Here is a 22,530-nt window from a genome sequence, read left to right as displayed (position 1 = left end):
TCAGTGGTTCCTGAGCCAGAGTGTTCACTCTGCAGAGTGATAATGGCCATCTCAATGTCAGCGTTCAGTGGTTCACCCATGAGAAGCACCAGTGGTATTTCAGCACTTTGATTCTCCCAGCAAGGCCTGCCAACACCTACAACATCCCAGCTCTTTTAACACCCTTCCCATGGAAAACAGCCTGTCCCAAAGCACCCAGATCCTGCCCTCAGGGCTCCTGGGGACTCTGCCCCAGCTTTCCCTGTGCCAGGCTCTCCCTCCTTCCCTCCTCTGCTGCCTCCCTCTCAAGCAGCAATGAGGTTCCAAGACACACATCCTGCAGTGACTTCACCATGGAGATGGGAAGGTGGAGACAAAGGAGTGAGGGGAGGTCAGTTAATCCCACAGACACCACTGGGCTAGAGCACACATGAGCTGGGGAAGAGTTCATTTGAAAACTAAATAGAAATGATGATATTGAGCTGAAGTTCTTTTCTGTGCTATAAACCCCAGGCTCTGCTCTCCCTTCTTCATTCCCCCTTATCCTCCTCCTGCAGCATGCCTTGTGTCTTGATTATTCCCAGGCAGAAGCAGCCATGTGATTGTGCCTGGGGAAGTTTATGTCAGTTTTCTGGGAGGATGCATAACTTGGAAATGAAATAACTCAAAGTAAAATTAAGACTAGCTGCTGTCTCCCCAGCAGACACCACAGCTGGGCATCCCCACCAAAGGAGAGATTAACCTAACAAGAAGATTTCAAGTCCATATCTATTGAATCAGGATCCCTATTTCCAGCAAGGCTAGGTCTCTTTAAAACTCAAAACCAAACTTGTGTGAAATTCAGCATCCTTTAGGTTTCAGCTCCTTTTTGCACTGTGGCACTTACTTGTGCAGTGGTTTTCAAGCCCCTGCCAAATGGACACTCCTGGTACTTGTGGCCATGCTCTGTTACAAACTTCTCTTTTCAGGGGCTTTATCTTACCTTGATGCTTCTCTGTTCCCTTTTCTGCAGCCAGAACTGGGGAAGCCGATGAGAAACTGCTACTCCCTTCCAGGGCCTGATTTTACCTATGGGATGTACATGCACAGGAGAGATGGAGGAGTCCCTGAAGGTAGGACACTGCCCCTAAAACACAGACCTGTAACAAAGTCCTAATGCTAGTAGGAAGTCTCCTTCCCACAGCTCTTCAGTACTTCTCATCAAGCTGGAAGTGCAGAACTCCAACATTTACCTACTTTCATTAATATCACCCCAATTGCTTGGTGACCAGTGAAGATTCTGTCACATAGGTAACTTTCAGAGGCTCACACAGGCAGGGAGGGTGCATCTGCAAAGGGCAGTCATAACTTTGTCAGGGCTCCTGCTTTGTGCTCTCAGGGACAATTTCCCTGTCAAACCAGATGTCCTGAGCAAGCCAGGGAGGAGGGTGAGAAGACATCCAATTCAGATGGGATATGGGATGCAGTGGGACAGGTTATGAAGCTGACAAAAGGAACCTTAGCTGCACAAGACCCCCATGCACGGTGCACACACTTCAATCTGCTTTCCCAAACAGGAGCTAACTGAGATGCCTCATCTTTTTCTCTATTTCCTTCCATCTCCAGCCATAGGCCACTGGGATTCAGTGAAGGCCAAGCCTCATAAAAGGGTCATGCCCCGAGACTTTGTGACCATGGGCCGTAAGGCTGTGGATGAAGGCTGCACCACAGCCCGTGAGTTTGCTCTGTACTACAAGTTCATGAACATCCGCTGCAAAGATAAGGAGATCCTCAGATATGGCTGCAAGGTCCCTCCAGACATGACTTTTGGCAGGCCACCACGGTAAGGGGGAAGATTTGGGCCCTCCTCAGAATGAAATTATCCCTTCCTACCGTCACACCTACATCTCTCCCCAATATCAGCTAGAACAGGCCTCAAAACAGAAGCGTCCTGAACCTGGATGTGCTGAGTCACAGCATCACATCTGTGTCAGATAATCAACTACCTGAATCTAACATACATGCCATAACACAGCCTCATTTCACCTGTGGTATTAAGGGCTTGAGGCCTCTTAAAAATATCTTCAATGCCAACCCTTTAACCTAAAGGAATATGAAGAGCTGTCAGACAGAAAATTTGCATCCCAGGGTCAGAAAATCAGAGCAACAGCATTTCTACCTGTCTGCACTGGTTGAAATTCTCTTGTGGAGTTAAAGATCAGTTCAGGTTCTTTATCCTACTCTCTCCTACATAGTTCACTGCCCTGCATTGGGCAGAAATTGGGAGCAGGATAGAGGCAAAGAAGCTTCTCCCTGTCCGTTCAACTCCAGCACAAACCAGTGCTCAAAGCCTCTGAAAGTCCTGCTACTGCTGGAGCCCAGGGAGGTTTCTTGTTCTGTGCAGGTCTGGACCAGACATTAGATTTTATTTTAAGAGCTAGATAATAATCACTACCAGAAAAATAACAGCTACAAATTCTAGAGAAAAGACATGATGAACGGCACCATGTATTTTACGTGATAGTAAATGGGCTTTGCATATGCAAATTGAATGGATTTTAAAATGGTATTTAATGACAATTTTCGTAGCAGACATTAACATTAATTGCATCAAAATGAAAATGTAGCATTAGCTTGCTGTTAGCTGCAAATGCCCCAGCTATAAAGCTTTATCTTTATCAGTATCAGCCCTCACCAATGTGACAGGGCTGCTCTGCAAATTGCAGGCAAAAGGGCTTTTATGTTGCAAAAGTATCCCCCAATGAAGACCAAAATCAACATCAATTTTGCTTTATTTCTTCATAAACGGAGGTTAAATGTCTTCCTGTAAGAAGCCCAGGCACGCTTCAGAAGTTTTAAGGAAAATCTGCAGACCCCACAACGGCAGAAGTAGTGAGAAAGGGCTTTTAATTGAAAGTTATTATTGTACAACTTGCCTGCTCCTTAATAGCTACCTTTTATGCAGACTGATTGTATTTATCCCTTTATTTTAAAAGCACGTTATAGATAAAACTGAATTACTGGATTATCAAGGAGTTGCTATGGCCATTTCAGTAAAAGTGGGAGTTTAACACACTTTTCTATGACTGGCAAGTTAAAGAGACCAATTTTGGTGAGCATTCCCAGGACAAGCTGGTTCCTGGTCACAGCTCAGCAGGTTCAGCCAGACCCATCTTCCTAAAAATGACCTGGCTGTCAATGGATTTCAGCTGGGTTTGGACTCTAAGCTCTGTTTGACTGTGATCTCATTGCTGCTACCTGGGAAGGGGCTCCCAATTAAGGCACATGCTTGTCTGGGGGCAGAAGAAAACAGTGGCAAATGGACTTTTTTCACAACTCCAAGCACCTAACGTCTTTTAGAAATAACAGGTCTGGTCAATATCTCAGGTTCAGTGAAGTTTTTCAGCAAGAACAGCACCTGCCTGTCATCCCCCAGCATAGACAGGTTGGCAGAGGAGGCCAGAGAGCAAAGGTGCTTTCCCATGGCACTGGAAGCAGCTGGAGACACCCTGCCTGATGATGGGGTGCTCTGGGACAGCCCAGAACCCCAGTGCAGACCCTGTTGCAGCTTTCTGCACAGTGGGAACTGCAGCTGGTGCCAGCCCACAGCCTCAGCCCTGGGCTGCTTCCCTGGGAACCCAAATACCCCAGCAGCTGTCACAGAAATGTGGCTGGGTTGGTGGGTAATGGGCAAGGGGCTTCTACAGCCCTGGCAATTCATCTCCAGCCCCTCTTCAGGCCCTGGCCTGTGCTGCTAAAGGCTTCTGTCTCCTGGAGACACCAGGGTCAGGAGTTCTCCCTAGGCTCACAGGCTGGAGATCTCCTAGATCACCCCAAAAAGAAACAAAAACCCAAAAGCTGTGGTTGCTATTAGTGCCTTGTTAATCACTGCCTAGCCCTGCTGCTGCTCTAGCTCAGATCACCTGTGCCTCTGCTTTCTGCTCACAATGCGTGCGTTTCATCAGGCAGCCTCAGACACTGCAGCAAGTCTGAGCTTTCTGAAGCTTTGAGGCCTCTTTCCTTTCTTTTCCTGGGATATTTACCTTCAAAGGTCACCCATACCCCTCTATAATTCCCCCTGGGCACTTTGCAGGGGAGAGAAGCAGCGCTGCTTTTTGCTGATTCCTCCCCATTCTCTCCCTCCCTTTTCCCAGAGTAATGTTTGCTACGAATCATGTGGCCAGCTTTGTTGTGAGAGTCATAAAAAGGACATTTTTCATCTCTCCTTTTTCCTGCTCTCGCTCCCTTCTCTCTCTCAGTACCAGACAGAGATTTATTCCTTCCCTGATGCCTGTGGCATTCGGAGCTGGGTGGGGTCAGGGGAGGCACTGATGGGACATAACAGATAATGCAGTTGTTCCTCAGGGGCTTATCCAGCTCCGGAGCCGATCCATCAGCAGGCAGTGCTCGTGCCAAGGTCAGCAGTAACGAGGATGTGGTGGGGTCCCAGCCTCCCCCGTGGGGCACCCTCTAGCAGGGCTCCCCCTGAGCTCCAGCTCCTGAGCTCTACTAGAGCTGCCTTGTGCAACCACACTTTGCAGGAGAGGACACGTCCCACTGAGTGCAGGTGCTGGGCTAACAGCACACAGGCTCGGCGTGACCTCTCCCAGCCCTCCTCCCCAGCACACACAGGTCCACAGGCTCATCTTCCAAGGAAAATTCCCATCTTTGACAGTCCCCTCCAGGAGCTAAACCCCATCCACATGCTCTGTGGATGACGCATTACAGACCTGCTGAGGGTTGCTGTCCTCCCAGGTTTCTCATTCAAAATAACCCCACAGGTGTATCCAGCCCCCATACTCTGCAATAATTGTTTTACAAGGTGGAGGCTGGAGGGCACTGAGTGGGCTGGGGTTTGATGATAATGGAGACCTAAAGGCACAGAGGGTCTGGGAAGACCTTCAGGATCTTCACTGGCATCAGTCCAGCCTGCTATTCAAGGTGCATTTGGAAACCTTAATAGGTGTCCAGACCTACATTTATCCTCTTTTTCCGACTGAGCTTCATTGTGCACTGAAATCAGCCAACATTAAGGGAACATTTTTGGAACGAGAAATGAACACAAGGAGGTGGATGCTATCTACAGCTAGATTTTAGATACTATTGATCTGTGCAAGGTCACACAAGGAGTCTGAAGCCAGAACACTCCAACACACAGTTGGTACCCTGAGCACCAGTTCTGTCCCCAGGAGTGAGCAGAGTGCACCCTCAGCATGGACACACTGCCCAGCACTGCCAGGGCTGCCTGGAGAGAAAAGCTTGCAGTCACCTCTTGGTAATCATCCTAATTCTGCCTGCTACGCCCCAGAACCTATTCCTGGACACAAGGACTACACAGACATGCCATCCTCTGCCATCCTGCACCTGTACCTGCTCCAAGCCCTGCATGGCCATAACCCTGCCTCCCACGGGCTGCCATGCACTTGGCAGTTGGCCTGGAGGTTGGGCTGACCTTGGGTGTGCTGGCAGGATTTCCCTGGCACTCTGTCATCCCCAGGGCTCCTGCTGGGTCCCCCCACTGCTGCCTTCACTTCAACTGTCCCTTTCCTGAATTTTACAGCCCATTTTCCTTCTGTCTTCATCTCCTGCCTCCAGTCCACCTCCCATTCTCTAAAACTGCTCTCAAGCCTTTGGCAGCTGTTTTTATCACGTTCCTGCAGCAAACTCACCTCTCCAAAGCGTTTGGTCACTACAATATTTCTTCAAATCGTTACACTTGGCCAAGGGCATCAGTTAGCCAGTACCTCCTCTTTAATTGGTATCATTTGCAATCATCCCAATCACCTTCCCTGAGCAGGGTGATTTCTGTGCTTGTGCTCTGCTTAGCAAGTGACCTTTCCACCCAAAGCGTCTATGCTGTTTGCACACAGCCAGAACAAAGTTTAGAAACCTGCCCAAGAGGTACTGAGATATTTCCACTAACAGGTTTATTTTTGACATGCTTAAAGAACATTTCAGGTCATTCATATATGGCTGTGGAAAGAAAGCTAATCTAGAGGTAGACTAACAGCAAAGATGTCAAAGAAATAATGTTGAAGAGCAGAGGGTGTTACTGGAAAGAATTCACCAGGAAAAGCTGGACAGGCAATAAAATTGAATATTACAGCAAGTCTACATCTGACCCATGATCACTGGAAGCCAAAGAGAGTGTAAAGCCACCAAAATCCTAAAGATTAAGACAAAAAAAAAAGGTTTACAGAAAAAAAAAAAAAACCAACCACTGAGGACTAACAAAACAGATTGTAAAAATATAACACAGTCACTGGAATCACTGTCAGGCTCATGGTGACAGAGAAATGCAACCAAGTTAAAAAATACAGGACTCCCATCAGCTTGGATAATTACATATCCTATCCAATTCTACAGTGAAAGGCACTTTGTGCCTCTGCCACCATTCTCACACTGCTAAGATAAGAATTTCTATTTCAAGAGTAGTTTTCTTCTCCTGGAAACATTCCAGGCTGGGTATGTGGTCGCATCGCTAGCACAGAGCTCCCAGCCTGTCCGCCTGCACCGCACCCCGGCGGCTGCAGCATCTGCTTGGGCAGAAGGACCTGTTACGCCCTTCAAAAAAATCCTGAGTGCACCATGAAGATACTGATTCCCCTCCAGAGCAGTTATTTGCTTGCTGTAAGAGTTTCTGACTGCTTCAGGCTGATGGCTTAAGAGAAAATAAACAGCCAAGTCATGGTTTGGCATAAGGTTCAGCTCCTGTGCATCAGCCACAGAGCTGGGAAAAAAAAGATCTGAAGGACAGACTTAGATCCCTTTTACCAATTGGTTTACACTGAATAGAAAAGTAATTAACTCTCAACAAAGACTGGCTGTTGTCTGTGGGTTTATGTCCATTGAATACAGCCAGCTGAAAAATTTCTTCCAAAATTTTACCATCTAGAGCTACTTCTGGCCACAAGTGGAGCTTTTTCTTTACCAACTTTTGCTTTTTCAGCCTGTGCAATGAAAACATGGGTTGGGGGGAATAACCACACTATCCCTTCTGTGAAAACAAAGCTTTTCAGCCCTCATCAACATATTTTCCTTTCAAACAAAGTCATGTTCCCACCCAGCCAGAGAGATTCAAGAATGGGATGGAGGTCAAGGGGAAGACCTCACGCTTTGATTTCTTTTGCTCAGCATTGGAGGGGTTTTTCCTTGCTTTTTCACTCGTTGAGATGTTTTGCATTTGTTGATGGCTGCAGACTGAGCACTGTTCACTCTCAGCCACAGATCTGGACCTCCAGGCAAAACAGCTCTGTCCCAGAATCATGTCCCACCTGAATTTCTCAGAGAATAATAGCAAATAGCTGTAGACAAATGTGTTGAAGAAAAACCTGAATAATCTTCAATTAAGTCAGCCAAAGGGCATCTCCAACCCTAAAATCAATGCTAGCACACAAATTCCAGCTTGTCAAGCCAGTTATTTAATGGGTAAGAGCTGGCCTGGTGTCTTCACTGCAAGACACACGTTTCCATATGTGCTTTTAGGACCAGTGCAAACATTTCACTCAGCCTGGGAGGGAATAGTAAAGCAAATTGGTGCTCTTGTAACCATGTGTACTCCTAAGTACAGCTATGAGCATCTGATAAATCTTTTAAAGTGCATGTTTACAATGGATTTTATTCTTTTTACTGTTCTATACATATGAGTCCTCAGAGCAAAATAACAGATCCTCTGACACTTAGAAGAAGCCACTGCTTCATTGGCTGCCCACAGTGAAATAATTTATATTGTTATTTCCTCAGCCAAATCACAAGGTTTATAAAGAAACTTCAGAATTTCACAGTAATTAGTGCTTTGGAGGCACAGATCCTGCAGCTGCTACACAGGTGGAAGACCCACTATAGTAACTGAGAGTTTTGCCAGCCCAAAGACTGCAAAAAAAATTGGTCCCCGAGTGTTTTCTACCATTTTTTCTCTTGTTATTTTCTTCAATAGTTAATGGAAAGTGAGGACAAGTGGAGATCATTTAAAAATGATCTTTTGGGCCTCTCCATGGGTTTATTTCCAGGACCTATTTAGAGAAGCATAAAGCTGTAAGGGCCCTATAACTTTACTGTATATTCCACAAGATGCTGAGGAAAAAACGAGGAGTCTTTGGACACACACCCAGCTCATTTTGCCAGGTCTCCCTCTCCTCACAAACACACCCACACACGTGCGTGCAGGGATTTCCAGCCCCTAATTGAATTCACCCTTGTGAAAGCCTTAACAAATTGTAAGTGACCTTTTATACGAATTTCAAAGTCAAGGCTTCACCACTAACTGCACATCCCTCTTCTGCCATTCACTGTTATGCAAAACCCACAAACAATTAAAAGAAATAATGAAGAGCCCAGCGGCCCTCTTTCCTAATTAGCTGCAGGAGGCAGTGCTGGGGAGTGTGGTTAAGTGCTTCAATTACCTCGGCCCTCCTCGCAGCCCTTGTTAGAAGAGACAAGTCCAAGGGCCAAAGGGGAACAATTAAGGCGAGGCAGAGCCCGGCGGTTTGCGGGGGATGCCGGGGCTGTGCCGGCTCTCACACAAGGGCCAGAGCTGTAATCATACCCCAGCTTCCTGCTGGGCTACACACAGACAAATTAACGGGAGATGGATTGCTACCTGCAGCCCATCCGGAACCAGGGAGGAAGGCAGGCAATACAGCGCTGCAAGGGAGCCGTAATCAGAATTTTCCTGTTCTCTCAGCCCCCGTTCAGGGCAGAGGGACCTGAGCAGTGATGCCTCGCTGCTGCCTGCATTGGGGGTACCCCAAACAGAATCACAGACACTGGCTTGGGCTTTATTTGCTGAAGTTAATACCGGTGGTAGCTGCCCCAAGGAGCCCCACACTCCAGAGGTGCTGGAGACCAAACTGTTCCCCAATAAGAAACAGGTTGGACTCGATCTTGAAGGTATTTTCCAGCCCTAATGCTTCTGTAAGAAACCAACCTGAGCTGGTGGGAACTGGTTCTGCTGGCCTGACCATGGGGAGAATCTGTATGGACACTTCCAGCACAGAACAAATCCTTGCCAGCATGAAGACATAAGTAAAGAATGTAACAGTGGTGCCCTGCCCCTGTAGCTGTCTCCCCTGGGGTCTAAAGGCCCCACAGACAGATCCTGACTGGGCAGCAAAAGCACATCTTAGGTAGAAGGACAGCAGCAAGGACTAAACCCCCCAGAAACCTCATTAACCTTTCAAGGAAAGGTTAAAGTTTCAGTGTAGACAGTGGTGTAGCAATACAACTTTAGTGTCACAGGCATGGACAAATTCATCTTGTGATGGATCTGTTGCATAAGCAGCCATGCAGGGCCAGATCCTGCTGCCTGGAGCTGCCCGTGGGATCGGGGCAGGGTTCTGGGCACAGCCCCAAGAGCCACTGCCTGCGCCTGTCCTCTGCTCCCTGCTCCGCTTCCAGCCCCTGCCCATCCTGCCCTGGCTGCAGAGCCACACACAAACCCCACAGGCTGAGGTCTGCACTAAAATATTTACGTGCTTTTGAATTATACAAGGGAAAAAAAAAAAAAAAAAAAAAAAAAAAAAAAAAAAAAAAGCACTTGCAGGTCAAATTTTTACCCTTTTGCAACACAACTTAGCAATCAAATTGATTGCACCTTTCAAGCTGGTGTAAATCCTCTTCCTGAGCAAACTCCTTTGTACCCACTTTTGCCAAGTACCTTTTTTTGCAGCTGATATATAAACCTTTGAAAATAAGTTTGAGGGGAGACTGACAACCTTGAAACCTCAAGAGCAGCATGGCATTGACGGGCACGGCTCCCTGAGCTGAGTATTATAGATAGATTTTAATTTCATTTTAACAAAATAGCTGTCTCCAGTGGAAGAAGCATCAAGAGCTAAATGAGGACCCGTCTTGAGCTGAATCACGTTGAACAGACCTCGGCACTGTCATTGATTTTCTGGGAAGAAAAAAAATGCCTCTGGCTACTAAACCAAATTAGTAGTCACTGATGACCAATTATTTTGCCCCACTGTGAACGGGGAGGCGTACTAAAATTCCAGTTTGTCAGACCCAAGGCTCTCTTCTGAAACACCTTTCAACAAGCGTGTACCAAAAATCTCTCAGATGGTTCTGACGCCTTCCTGTTTTCGGCAACTTCTCCTTCTCCAAAGTTTTAATGAGCTGCTGCTCTGAGGAGGGCCTGCCACAAAGTGAGCCCTTCCCTGCAATGTGGAGCACTATTTGGCATTGGCACAAATCACAGCTGTCAGGATTTATACACACATACACAAAAAAGTGTCAGCCTAATGTTTGCAAATTATAATTACCATTTCTCGTGCATGTCCCTGGTGCCTTCATTTTAGATAAATCCCAGCTCTGAGGTATCAGCTGCAAAGCACTGAAGGCTCATATTGAATGGAATAGATTTAACTAGTTTGTAGCTCATTTAAGGCCTACACTGTTTTATTTTAATATTGTTAATACTTTATTATACTTTTTAACACTGTTTTCACAGTAAAATAGCCTATTAGGAGGCTGCAGCTTCTTTTCCAGGAGATGTCTGGCAGACTAGAATTCCACATTGTATAACCAAGTTAGCAGGTGCTTGTCATTTCAGTTGAAAATAGGTCTGTACCCTGACTGTTGAAAGTAAATTAGAGAGATTCTATTAAAGAGACAGGAACTGTTTCAGGGATAATAGTTTTGAAAATGTGCACAGATAAATTTTAAAATATTTAGGAAATGTCAGCATTAGAAGTGGCTTCAACTATTTGACTATAAAAGGAAGCTGATGAGTATTTTTTCTCCCCTACAATTATAAATAATTTGTTACATCCTATCAGAACTTCTTTGCCTTTCCTTTCTGTGGCAGGGTGCTTGTGCCAAAACAAGGAGATCTGAGTTACTCTGAGTGAGATGAGTTTTAATGTGCAGTAAGCATTTCCAGAGGATGCTTCTCCTGCTCTCCCCACAGCACCCGCAGATAGCAACAGCAAAATCCTCCCTCTTCAGGAGTGACATCCAGGCAGGGTGACAAAAGGAAAGGGAACACACAAGCCACTGGTCCCTGTCCTTAGTAACACTAAGTAACACTAAGGCAAAAGGACATTTTCCCAAAGACCAGCTGCAAGTAAGATCACATTGCCAAGCAGCACCAATATCAGGGTGAAATTCCCCATCAGCTCTGCTGAGTTCAGACTTTGACCTACAAGGGAAAAGCTGCCTGGCTGAGATCCCTCCAGTCACCTTAAAGAGGTGTTCCCTCATTTCCCTGCTCTGCCCTGCTCTCTCAGTGTTTCTCTCAAAGGAGGATGAGCCAGATGAAGCCTCACATCCTACAGCCACACCAGGGCTTACGTGGAAAACCAAGCACACGAGTCGTTCCTCCCAATTTGAGAGAGGCAGTTCATGTGTGCATCACTCCAGGCATGATTCTATACTTTGCTGGATCAGGACTTAAATGCAATTAATCACACAGCAGGGAAGGATCTCTGAAGAGCATCAACCCAAATGTGTCCTTTCAAGCATTTACTTACAAGCCAGCTGTGGACTAATCAGTCACCAACTGGCTGGTCCACTGGAGATGGTAAAAGTCACCTCCATAGAGATGTGAAAACACATTCGACTTCCAAAAAAAAAAAAAAATCAATAATCAAAGACTACACACAAAGGCTCAGATCTTCCCTGCATCCCTCCCTGCTATTCCTGCACACCAGGAAAGCTCTTGCCTAGGAGAGCAAAGGGACAGGAGCAAACAAGCAGTGCTCACCATGTGCTTGTGTCAGGAAAGCCAACATTTACAGCACACTACAAGACTGGAGACACAAACAGATAATAACACACTTGACCTCTGGTTTGCCACATCTTTTAACCTTTTAAATATTTTTCCCAGCTCTGATGAGCATGAAATGCCAAACTGGAAGGGAAGGAAGGGAAAGAAGAAGGGACAAAGGGCAAATGTCAGTGTCTCCTTTGGCACTGGGTGTCTCCAGATAATGGTCTGGAGCAGCAGAGCTGATTTGCAAGCAAAGGCTTGAAAAGCCCTGCAGCATGTGATCTATGAAAAAGGAGGCCTGCAGAAGGATGTCTCCTCTGATATGAATGTCCCCTTGGGATGGATATTGCTGGATTGCACATCCAGTACCATTAGAAAACACAAGCATACATTAGGCTGTTTTGAAGCATGTGGTGTGCAATAATTAAGTAATAAAAGTCACCACGGGGGTGATGGAACAAGAAACAGAAGAGTTACTATTTGCATACAGGCTGCTGGTACCCTCCCTGATCATCAAGGATTCTCCAGGCTGCTAAAAGCTGGCAGCTGTCAATTCTGGACCCACTCCCACCATAAACAAAGCACCAGCTCACTCTGTGGCAGGAGGGCTCTTTGCAGAAACAGGTGGAGCTGGTGGCCCAGAAGCAGCCCAGCAGCTGTCCCAAGTCCCCAGAGTCCTGCAGTTGGTCTGGACAGGCAGGGAAAGCACTGACCCCGCTATGGGAGCTGTAGCTGAGGGCTCTGCAGGCTACAGGTGGGAGCAGAGCCACCTGTGTGAGAGCTCCACAGCCATCAGCTGCTGCCAAGATGGAAAAAGTCCCTCCTCAGCAAGGTGTGCAAGGACAAGGACCAATAAAACTTGAGCTTGAGGTCCTTCATCACCTTCAAGTGTTTGCTTCTGGGGGAAAGGAATAGCAGCAGGACCATGGGAATTACTGACTTGCTGTCCCTGTCACTGCCAGGTCTGCCTCCCATGGTAGCTGATGAAGTGTCCTCACTTGCAAGGAGCAATGCTCAACAATTTCAGGCAGCAGCTTTGCCACAAGCTGGTCAGGTTAATGCCAGCTCAGAGAAGCTGAATGGGACACTGGCCAACAAACAAGTGTCTTTTTACTCTTTTTCTAGAGCCAGGCTCATGTGCAGCTCCTCCCCTCTGCTGTCTCCTCCTTGCTCCCTGAAATCCTCTTTCAAGGGACAAATACACCAGCTCTGTGCAGCTGAGGCACCAGACCAGGGCTCAGCATTTTGGCTCCCCTTTCTGCTGCAGACACCTGCCCACCTGCATTGGTTCCATTTTTAGCCCTATTCAGATTGCTTAGGACAGTACTAACTCATCCCAATCATCATCACATGTTTGCAGCCTTTGTTGCACCACATCAGAGAGATTTCAATAGGAAAAGCAGTGTTGTTTTAGCAAAACACACTTGGCACCCAGGGGTTCTTCCCCTGGAGGGAATCCAGAGCTGCTCCCTTGGGCACCAGCTGGGAAATGCTCTCCTGAAGCTCTACCAGGGCCCAAAGTTGAGCTGCAGCCTGTGGTGCCCTGTGGTCCTTTCAGCACACCAGGGCTCAGACAGAGGTGCTGAAACCTGCCCTGTTAAAGGTTGTGCAAAGAGAGGAATTGTTCCTGTCTTTGTTCTGGAGAATGCCTGGCACAGCTTACCCCACATGTGTGCAGGCTGTGGTGTGTTCACTGCAAATGATGGTGGGTTTGAGGTTTCCTAAGGAGGAGAAAGCCTTTCCCAGTGCAAGGCTTTATTCATGTTCTCACCAGTCACTTTTCAGGAGCAGAGATGTGAACCAGCACAAGGAGGCAAAGATTACATCTGTGTCTTTTCAACATTTTCCAGGCCTTCCACACCCTTTTTTGACCTCATGCAACACAGATACAAGGAACTGTGGATGGAGCAACAGAGAGCCCGGACTGTAGTCCAGCACATGGTGAAGAAAAAGGTGGGAATAGTCCAGCAATGCTTTCCCCTGATGGGCACAGCACCCCACTGTCCTACCCCACAGGACAGATGGGCAGCTCCCAGCCCTAGGAAGGGCTCTCAGCTGGAAGAACATCCCCCTGACTACTAAAAGGCTGATGGAGCCTAACAAAGATGAGCATCCCCCTGCCAGGAGCCCCACAGGCTGTCCTTTGGACATCAGCTCTGCTCAGGTTACCTGTGCCACTGGCCACAACAAAGGAACCACCAGCAAATGCTGAAAGGACAGCCCCAGCCCTGAGCCTGGCATGGTGTGGTTGATGCAGCACCCACAGCAGCTGTTGGAGTGTAAGGCTGTGCTGTTAAATACACCAACATTGTAATATCATTTAAAAGCAGCCAATGACTTTTATTAGTTAATGGCTCAAAGAAGAGTCGGGCTAATATGGTAATGACCAATTTCAATGGGCTTACTGCCATCACAAACTATGCTTTATAGTTGAAGTGCAGGAATACAGTGTCCTTAATTAGCAGCTATTTTATGAATACACCAGCCTGGGATGTTAGAAAGTGCATCCCTACTTTATCTATTAATGACTGATGTTTTTAATCACTAAGTTGCCTCCATCAAGCTCCCAAAGCCTGCAGCCACCAATTACTGAATTAAGCAACACAAACCTGTGTTTGGTCCTAGACCACAGAGCAGATGGATTCCCAGGGTTTCATGCAGTGGCCAAAACATTCACCAGGTACCTGCACTGGCTTGTGCTGGGATTATCAAGCACAGTGGCCTGCAATTAAACAGGAAACCCCACCATGGTGGGAGTGCTGGAATTGACTTTCCCAGGTAGGGATGAGCCATTACTGCAGCTCAGGGCTTCCAGTGGGCAGCAGTCACCTCCCTGGGACGCTCTTTAATGCGGATACTCAGAGCTGACAGCTGATGGTCTGTTTTAACCATCAGTATTGGCCGCATGGACAAGGAAAACTTCCCAGATCATGCACTTGTGCTCATCCGCCCAAAGCGGCTTTTGGCCTCTTCCATCCCAGTGTCACTGCATTGCACGACCCAGAGCTGATGGTGCATGGCTGTGCAGCTGTTTGAGCCTGCTCTTGTTCACCTGTGGTTGCAGCCAAGGGAAGTGCAGCTGTTTGAGCCCACTCTTGTTTCCCCTTTGGTTGCAGACTGGTGAAGTGCGTGAGAACCGCACCACGTTCCTGCGCACGCACCCGCTGCCCGTGAAGGAGGAGTCCTTCTGGCACCCGCAGCGCTTTGAGAAGGTATGGGCTCCCCACATCCCATGCTGTGACCAAAGTCAACTTTTCTGGGCCTCTACAAGCACCTGATTGAAGGGACTTCCTAACCTTGCTCACGTGCCCCAATAACATCCTTAGCACACAAATGAATGAGGCTCTTAACTCAAAGCTCCCAGTGACCCAGACTTTAAAATGGTCCCAAATGTGTTCAACCATCAGCCCCTTTTGAACATCAGGGTGGGATATTTTTTGCTGTCCATAAGCCCTGGAAGAGGCAGCAGTTGCCCAGATAATAACATTTTTAAGCTTAATCTCTAACCTGGCCAGACCCTTTGCTTTACAAGTGCCTTACACAAGGAGGACAGTCACCACCCCAGAATTAGAGCTTTCCAGACAGCCTGCACTCTTGATACCTCTCTAAACTACCTGATTGACAATATTCACCCTGAGACAAAGCAAAGGGTCTGGCCAGGTTAGAGATGTGTGTGATACTTCCTTTAACTGATCCAAATAAGAGCCGAGGTGAAGATTTCTTGTTCTGGTGATGGGATCTAAACATCTCCCTGAATTCATCTGTGCAACCTGCTGTGCTGTGGGGTACTTGTAAGAATTCCATTAGCTTTGTTTGTGGTGTAAATTATATGGAAAATTCCAGTGAAGAGCTAGGGGGAATTTTAGATGAGAAGGGGAAATAACTGGACCAGTGGAATGGAAAGGAGACACCAGGAAGTGAAAGCACTGAAACCCTAAAGGGAGTTTGCATGGCCAAAATAAATTTTGGCATTGATAGATACCACTGCAAAAAGCTCTCAGCTCTCTCTCCCAGCCCTTCTTTTGATGAGGTTATTTTTTTTTGCTGTTGATTTCTAACCACAGTTTAAATCAGCAAAGAAGCTCTGTGATTTCCTGAAGGTAATTTGCTTGTACAAGTTGGAGAGTTTTGCCCAAAAAATGTGCTTTGCACCACCTTGATGTATTCCTCTACTGTCCTGTCTAAGAGTGCCCGATTAGCATATGTCAGTAATCATTTATCCCCACTGCCTGTCAGCTCGGAGCTGCTGCTGCGGCGATGGCAGCAAGAGAACATGACCGATCGCTGTTAAACAGATTGTGAGAGTCACACGAGATACTGGGGCAAGCCTCCTCTTTAGAGCTCCTCTCACCCCAGACCTTTCCATCACTGTTCATTTTTCAGCCTGGGTTTTGCTTTGTGCTTTCCCTTTTGTTTCATCCATGGCTGCGGTTGGGCTCCTGCCCTGGCCACAGCTCTCAAGCCTCCAAATCCTTCCTTCTTCTCTTTCTCCTTTTTCTTCTTTCTTCCTCTTCCTTCCCTCTGGGGAAGAGGGACAGCTCATTTTGCACAGCCTCTGCAGATTTTCCAAAGTTCTCGTTTACCCTGGATGGTTTGCCATTCCCCAGCTGCACATCTAACAGACACAGCCCACATTAGAACTTGGATCAAGGAATTTGTTACTCACTTGACCTTCAGTGCATGGTTTCCTCCATAGAAAAATAACTCCTCTAACATCCATAAACGTCTACCCAGTTAAAAGCAGTAACAACCTGGAGGAAGTTAAGGGTTCCCAAAGACATTTGGTGGTCTCTAAACTGTTCTTTAACTACTCCTGTAAAGGTGGGTTCTACAGAGGTGATGGAATGGTTTTGAAAGCCAGACTGACCTAACCCAGCAACTCCAGGAGTCAATGTCCCAGTCTTTACTGAGGTGACAATTGACCAAAACACTGCCTCTAATCCATGTAACATCCTCATCCTAATGTGCAAGAAGAATATGAAAAACAACCACAAAAATATCACTACACAGAGAGCTTGTTAGCTGACTCCATCTGCACATTATTTCCTACCAGCTTTTGGTGACTTTGTCCTGCTCTGACCAGTACAGAAGATGCTCATGACTTGGGAAATACTCCAGACTCTGGATAAGATTATTCAGAGACTCTATTGCCCTGACCAAAGTCTCGCTTATAACTTTATTTCCATGTGATCCAACACTGAATTGGGGTGCAGGAGTGTGATATTCTCAAGCCACTCATCTTCTGGTCACTCAGTCACCTCATCATATGGAAAAACACCTTTCAGTCTGGCCTGCTCTAGGTCTGAGGGGAGCAACACCCAGCCATTGAAAGAGTTATAATCCAAAACAGGGGCAGCAGGAAGGTGAGATTTTGTTCCTTTAGGCCCATAAAAATCATCAAGAAGGATTTTTTTATTTCCACCATGACCCCTAGCAGAGAGCTGCAGAAACTGGGCATGGATATCTCTGCTGGCTCTTTAACTGGGCTTTCCATTCAGTCCCTGGCACCATGAAAGCTTACCCAAGAAGTGGAAGAGAAGAAAATAAAGGAGCTTTTTCCTCCCCACTAATTGCATCTGCTTGCTCCCTGCACTGCCAGAGCTGCATGACATTACACAGTCATTCAGTCAGTAAAGTACAGACAAATTGACTATATTTTCATTTGGATTTAGGTTTCAGCCCCACTGCTTTAGAATAATGGCCCACACTGTTAAACTAACAGGGTGTTTTACAGGCTCTCCAACACCAGGTGCTCCTGCTCTGTCACCTCTGCAGGGCTGACCTGGCCTGTGGTCTCCTGGGCTCCCCAGCTCACCAAGACAAACAGGTCACAGGGAGCCATTCCTGTCCTGATGGGCAGTTCATTAGGGAAAGATGCTGCATTTAAGTGGTTTTTTTGTATGTTTTTTTTTTTTTTTAACTAAGCCAAGCAGATGTTAACTCCTTATTCACATCAGCAAGATGGTTCTACTGCCCTCCTCTTCCTCAAAGCAAACAGCCTCTGCCTTGCTTTGCCTGAAGTGACAATTCCAGGGCTCAGGTTTTGCCAGCATGGCTGGGACTGTGCACCAAAACTTAATTTATTTGTAGATGTGGGACTACATTTCCTGGGGAGTGTACTCTCAGGCACCCAGCATGGACATAAATCATAGAATGGTTTGGGTTGGAAATGCACCTTGAAGATCATTTCATTCCAACCCCTCTACCATGAACAGACATCTTCCACTGGACCAGCTAGCTCAGAGCTCCATCCAGCCTGGCCTGGAACACATCCAGGGATGGGGCAGCCACAGCTTCCCTGGACAACCTGTTTCAATGCCTCACCACCCTCACAGGGAAATTTTTTTTCCAGTATGTAATCTAAAGCTACTCTCTTTCAATTTGAACCCATTCTTCCTTGTCCTGTCATCCCAGGCTCTTATAGTCTTTCCCCATCTTTCCTCTAAGTTCCCTTCAGGTCACCACAAACCCTTCTCTTTTCCAGACCGAACAATCCCAATTCTCCTGGCCTCCTGTCCCCTATGTTCAGTGGATATGTCCTGTCCTTGTGTCACTCCTCACCTGCTGGCTCAGGTGTCAGCCAAACTCTGGAAAGGACATTGCTGCCCAAATGCAGCATCTCCACCTGTGCCAGGCTGGGGTGAGGCTCCAGTCACCTCCATCTGAATGTCTGACAGTCACTATCCAAACCAGTAAGTCAATGCTGGCCACCCCCAACATATTTCCAGAGCTCCATCAAGCCAAGAAGGATTCAGGATAGCAACAAAGCAGCAACACGGGACAGAATTCACCAACGTGTCAAAACAAATCCATGCACCTCCTGTCACTGACACACACCAGGGTTCTTCCTTTGCTCATTAGAGAATCCCAGCTCACAGAGATGCTCAGGTGGCTTGTTTACTTGACCAAGCAAGGGGAAGGAAAGAAAATGCAGCAACTTTGGACAAGACTTTTGTGCGCTGGCGCCCCGAGCAGATGAAACGCGCAATATGAATAAGCGATAAGCAATTGACGAGCAAGTGTTCGGGTACCTTGGCAAAAGACTTAATTTGCAACCTGGCACAAAATCAAAGGCTCTGTCAACGGCTGAGCGGCTCTCCCGCGTATGCCTTGCATTACCTGGGAAAGCTCTGTCAGGTAAATTTCCACTGAAAGTAATTAGAGGAATCCCCACTGTATAAACTTTGCAGCAAAAATTCTGGGCTCCAGAATTTGATTCTCACCAGGGATCTGATATCTGCTCACAGCCTGATCCTTCGTCAGAATTAACAGTTGAGGTTTAACACGTACACACAAAAATGTTCCGCATTTCTTTTTAATGCCTTACCTCTATTTTTGTCTATAGAGCTGAACTGACAAGCACAGCTCATGTAATCTTGCAGCTGTTGTCTTGTCAGAAAAGCCACAGATTCTGCTTAAATAACCTGGGCTTGATACACACAGCACACAGGGCTGGCTGTTCAGGTGCAGCATTGGTCCTCCTGAGTTTGAGGGCAAAAAAACTTCTGGAACTTGGAGTGTTATAAAACTCCTCTCCTGGGGCCTAAATAGTGCTTAAAAAATAAAGCAGTAAGTTCAAGAGCTTCCTGTCACCACACTACCAGATCAATCCTCCCTTCAGCTGGGATTTTGACTGACCAAAAAGAATTAAAATCAGTGTCAGCTGATGGTTGTTCAGTGGCTCAAGTGACACAAGCTGGTGGCTGCCAGCCCTGCAGTAACAATCCAAAGCAGCAGCACTGGCCTGTGGCAGGCACAATGCAAACAGAGACCACAACACCCTGCAGGGTTCCAAACAGGCAGCACAGCCCCTGCTGCCCTGGGCATGATCCCTGGACATCTCCTCTGGGGCCACATCAGAGATGTCACCTCGCACCCCACAGCCCTTCCATGGCTACCTGCAGGCTCTGGGCCCCTGTCACCATCACTACATTTCCCTGCAGCTTCTGGAGGTTTTCTTTTTTTGCCTCCACAGCCAAAGGTTCCAGCAATACCATTGTTCAAATCACAGCAAAGCATTTTCGTGATCCAGATTTTCCCACTAGCCCTTATGCCCTGGACACTCAACCTCTCATCCCACCCAGTGCTGCCACAGAATATTTTGGCTTGGAAGGAACCTTTAAGGTCCATCTAGTCCAGTTCCCCCCACAGGGAGCAGGGTTATCCTCAAGCAGATTGTGTTTCTCAGAGCCCATCCAACCTGACCTTGAGTGTTCCTGAGATGGAGCATCCATCACCTCTCTGGGCAACGTGTCCAAGTATTTCAACATCCTCATTGTAAAAAAACTTATATCTTATCCCAATTGACCTTCTCTTAGTAAAAACCATTACCTGCCATGCTCAGCACTTCCTTTTGTCTCCCTCAGAGACAGAGTGACCATCACTCCTCTGTCATTTCTATTGCTCTGGACATCTCCTGATTAACACAGGAAAACAACTCTCTCCTGTGCACCTTTACAGCCTAGCTCATCTCCAGGACAGGCTCCACCTACAACCAAGCCCCAGTATTCAAAGGCAGCACAAGGAACAGTTGGCAACCAATTCCCATTGCTCTTCTGGAGATTCTCACCCATGAGGGAACAGGTTTTGGGTGCTCACAGCTTGTGGCAGGGTGAAACCACACACGCTGTGTTGGGTTATGGGTGAGCACCTGCCATTGCTCCCAGTACACAGCTCCATGGAAATGCTTTTAACATGGATTTGGGGTTTCATTCATGGCCCTGTGGTGACTTCTGCAGAGATGCTATTTATCAAGACAACTTTAAGTAAAACTCTTCCCTGGCATGAAAAGTGTCAGGATTCAGATGTCAAGAACATGAGGTCAGTATGAAAGCTGCTAGCTCTGGTCTGACCCTGAAACATCTGCCAGGGAGGTGGGGGGCACACACCAGGTTACAGCTGCAGCAGGTTAATTCTTCTTTCCTCATGCTGTTGTCCAGACCAAATGACCAGTGAACCCCAGCAAATATCTGTGGCCATTATTTTCAGGAAGGGAAAAAAAAAACCCCAACCCAAATCACCATGGGACATTAAATACAGCATCCCAAAATTGCCAAGCACTGTTTGAGAAACCTTCCTGGGCTTGAAGCAAATAAAGATCATTTAGCCCAGGCTCCCTTGTCCTGCATTTCCCTCTGTTCTTAGAAAGGTGGGGAGAGAAAAATCAACCCCATTCATTAAGTCAGCTAAGCATTCTCCTGGCAGGAAAAGCCACATTATTTGTAACCCTAATAATCCAACACTCACCTCTGAACACAGCTCATCTTGGACAGAATAATGTCTGTTTTAAAAGTACCTGCCTCTCTCTAACTTGTCATGGCATTTGTTGACAACCCTATTGAAAGCCGCTCTCAATGCGGCTGTGAAGGATCTTTCAGCACCTCTTTCTCTTTCCTAGACAGTTTTTGAAAGGGAGGGGAGAAAAAGAAAAAAAGCCATCAATACAGGAGGAAAAAGGCATCAGCAGCCAACATCGGCTGATGAAGCGCCTCACCTGGGCCCCCAGCACACCGCCTCCAATTAAATCAAAATGGTTTGTTTTTAATGGTCTTTTACACTGACAAGTGGGCTATCATTCCAGGCCTAGAGAGCTGTCAGGGAGCCGAGGCAAATCCTCCGTTGATAATGCCCAATGCTTCCAATTAGGAGCGGAGGCCGCTCCTGGCGCACTAACGATTCCCCAGCCTCCCCCAAGGCCCCTTCGGCGCTCGCTGTTTGCTCTCCGCTCTTCCTCCGCCACAAATTACTGACACAAAACGGAGGCGCCCCGGTGCCTCCTCACCACGCCGGGCCCCGGCCCTGTTGGATTTAATGAGGCGATGGAAGTTTTTGCGGATCTTTCGCTAAATTCTTTTCTTGTTTGACAGCTGCTTGAGTGTTGACCTTATAAAAGATTTAGTGTTTCTCATTATTTTCTGTCAAGCTTTACAAGCGGTGGCTTCACGGAAAATCATTTGCATCCCGATGTGCGCGCGCGCAGGGTTGGGGTTTTTTTTTTTTTATTTTATTATTATTTTGTCTGTACAGGGATGCTCGGCGTGCTGAGCGTCAGTGTCTGCACCCTACCTCTCTGTATTGTTTATTTTACTCCCTCTCTTTCCTGAAAAAAAAAATTCCACCGTTTTGTGTTGTTTCGGCAGAGAAAGAAAAAAAAAAAAAGAAAAGAAAAAAAGAAGCCCCAGGATTTGTTAGACTCCTGTAAATGAAGGAGGGTTTGGGAAAGAAAAGAAAAATAAAAAGAAGAGAGATTGGTTTCCTGTAAAGTGAGCACAGGAAAGTGTTTTGTCACCCGCTAAAAGGATTCGATCAAATGGATGATGGAGGAACATGGCTGAGTCCCAGTGTAGCTTTGTTGTTAAAGTGAAAAATGCTGCAAGGCTGGGGAGCTGCCTGGGAGCAGGTGGGCAGAGCCACACAGGTAGTGGGAGAGGAACAGGGACAGCCACATCCCCATGGATCCTTCCAGGCTGGGAGGAGAGCCTGGTGCTGTTCATTACTCGCTTCAGGCCTTTCCATGGGTTCTCTCATCACCACAAGCCATTAAATGCTGCTCTAGTAACTAAAACTCCCCCCATAAGCTGAGTTTATTTTGTAACCAGGGGTGCTCACAGGGCCCAGCAGTTATGGAGCCCACAAAACCCTGCTTGCTCTCTGGGGTTTGCCACCATCGGGGGAGCTCTAACTTCCCTGCACCAGCTTGGCCTTTCTGCATCTCACATGCAATTTATCAGGCCTCAATTACACATCTGCCTTAATGTATCCTCCAATTTAATACATTATTATAACTGTGAAACCTTAAAGATAATGCCCCCCAAACACATATTTAAGTTTTAGGAGTGGTAATTATTTTTCTTCCCCCT

General features: G+C 47.0%; 1 protein-coding gene across 1 annotated transcript in view; it reads left to right on the top strand.

Annotated features, from left to right (window-relative positions):
• The window catches only part of CFAP77 (cilia and flagella associated protein 77), a 56,698-nt gene that overhangs the window by 32,188 nt on the left and 1,980 nt on the right, over positions 1-22,530 (top strand). The window contains exons 2-5 of the mRNA XM_088065856.1: positions 992-1,091; positions 1,585-1,801; positions 13,522-13,624; positions 14,788-14,883. Of these exons, the coding sequence (XP_087921982.1) occupies positions 992-1,091; positions 1,585-1,801; positions 13,522-13,624; positions 14,788-14,883 (516 nt within the window). The remainder of the gene's footprint in view (positions 1-991; positions 1,092-1,584; positions 1,802-13,521; positions 13,625-14,787; positions 14,884-22,530) is intronic.

This window comes from Pseudopodoces humilis, chromosome 22 (assembly GCF_049639895.1).
Source record: "Pseudopodoces humilis isolate 2021_Gansu_Grassland_sample_001 chromosome 22, ASM4963989v1, whole genome shotgun sequence".
Classification (NCBI taxonomy): Eukaryota; Metazoa; Chordata; class Aves; order Passeriformes; family Paridae; genus Pseudopodoces; species Pseudopodoces humilis.
Note: the sequence above shows the minus strand (reverse complement) of the source record. Positions and strands in the feature narration are given on the sequence as shown.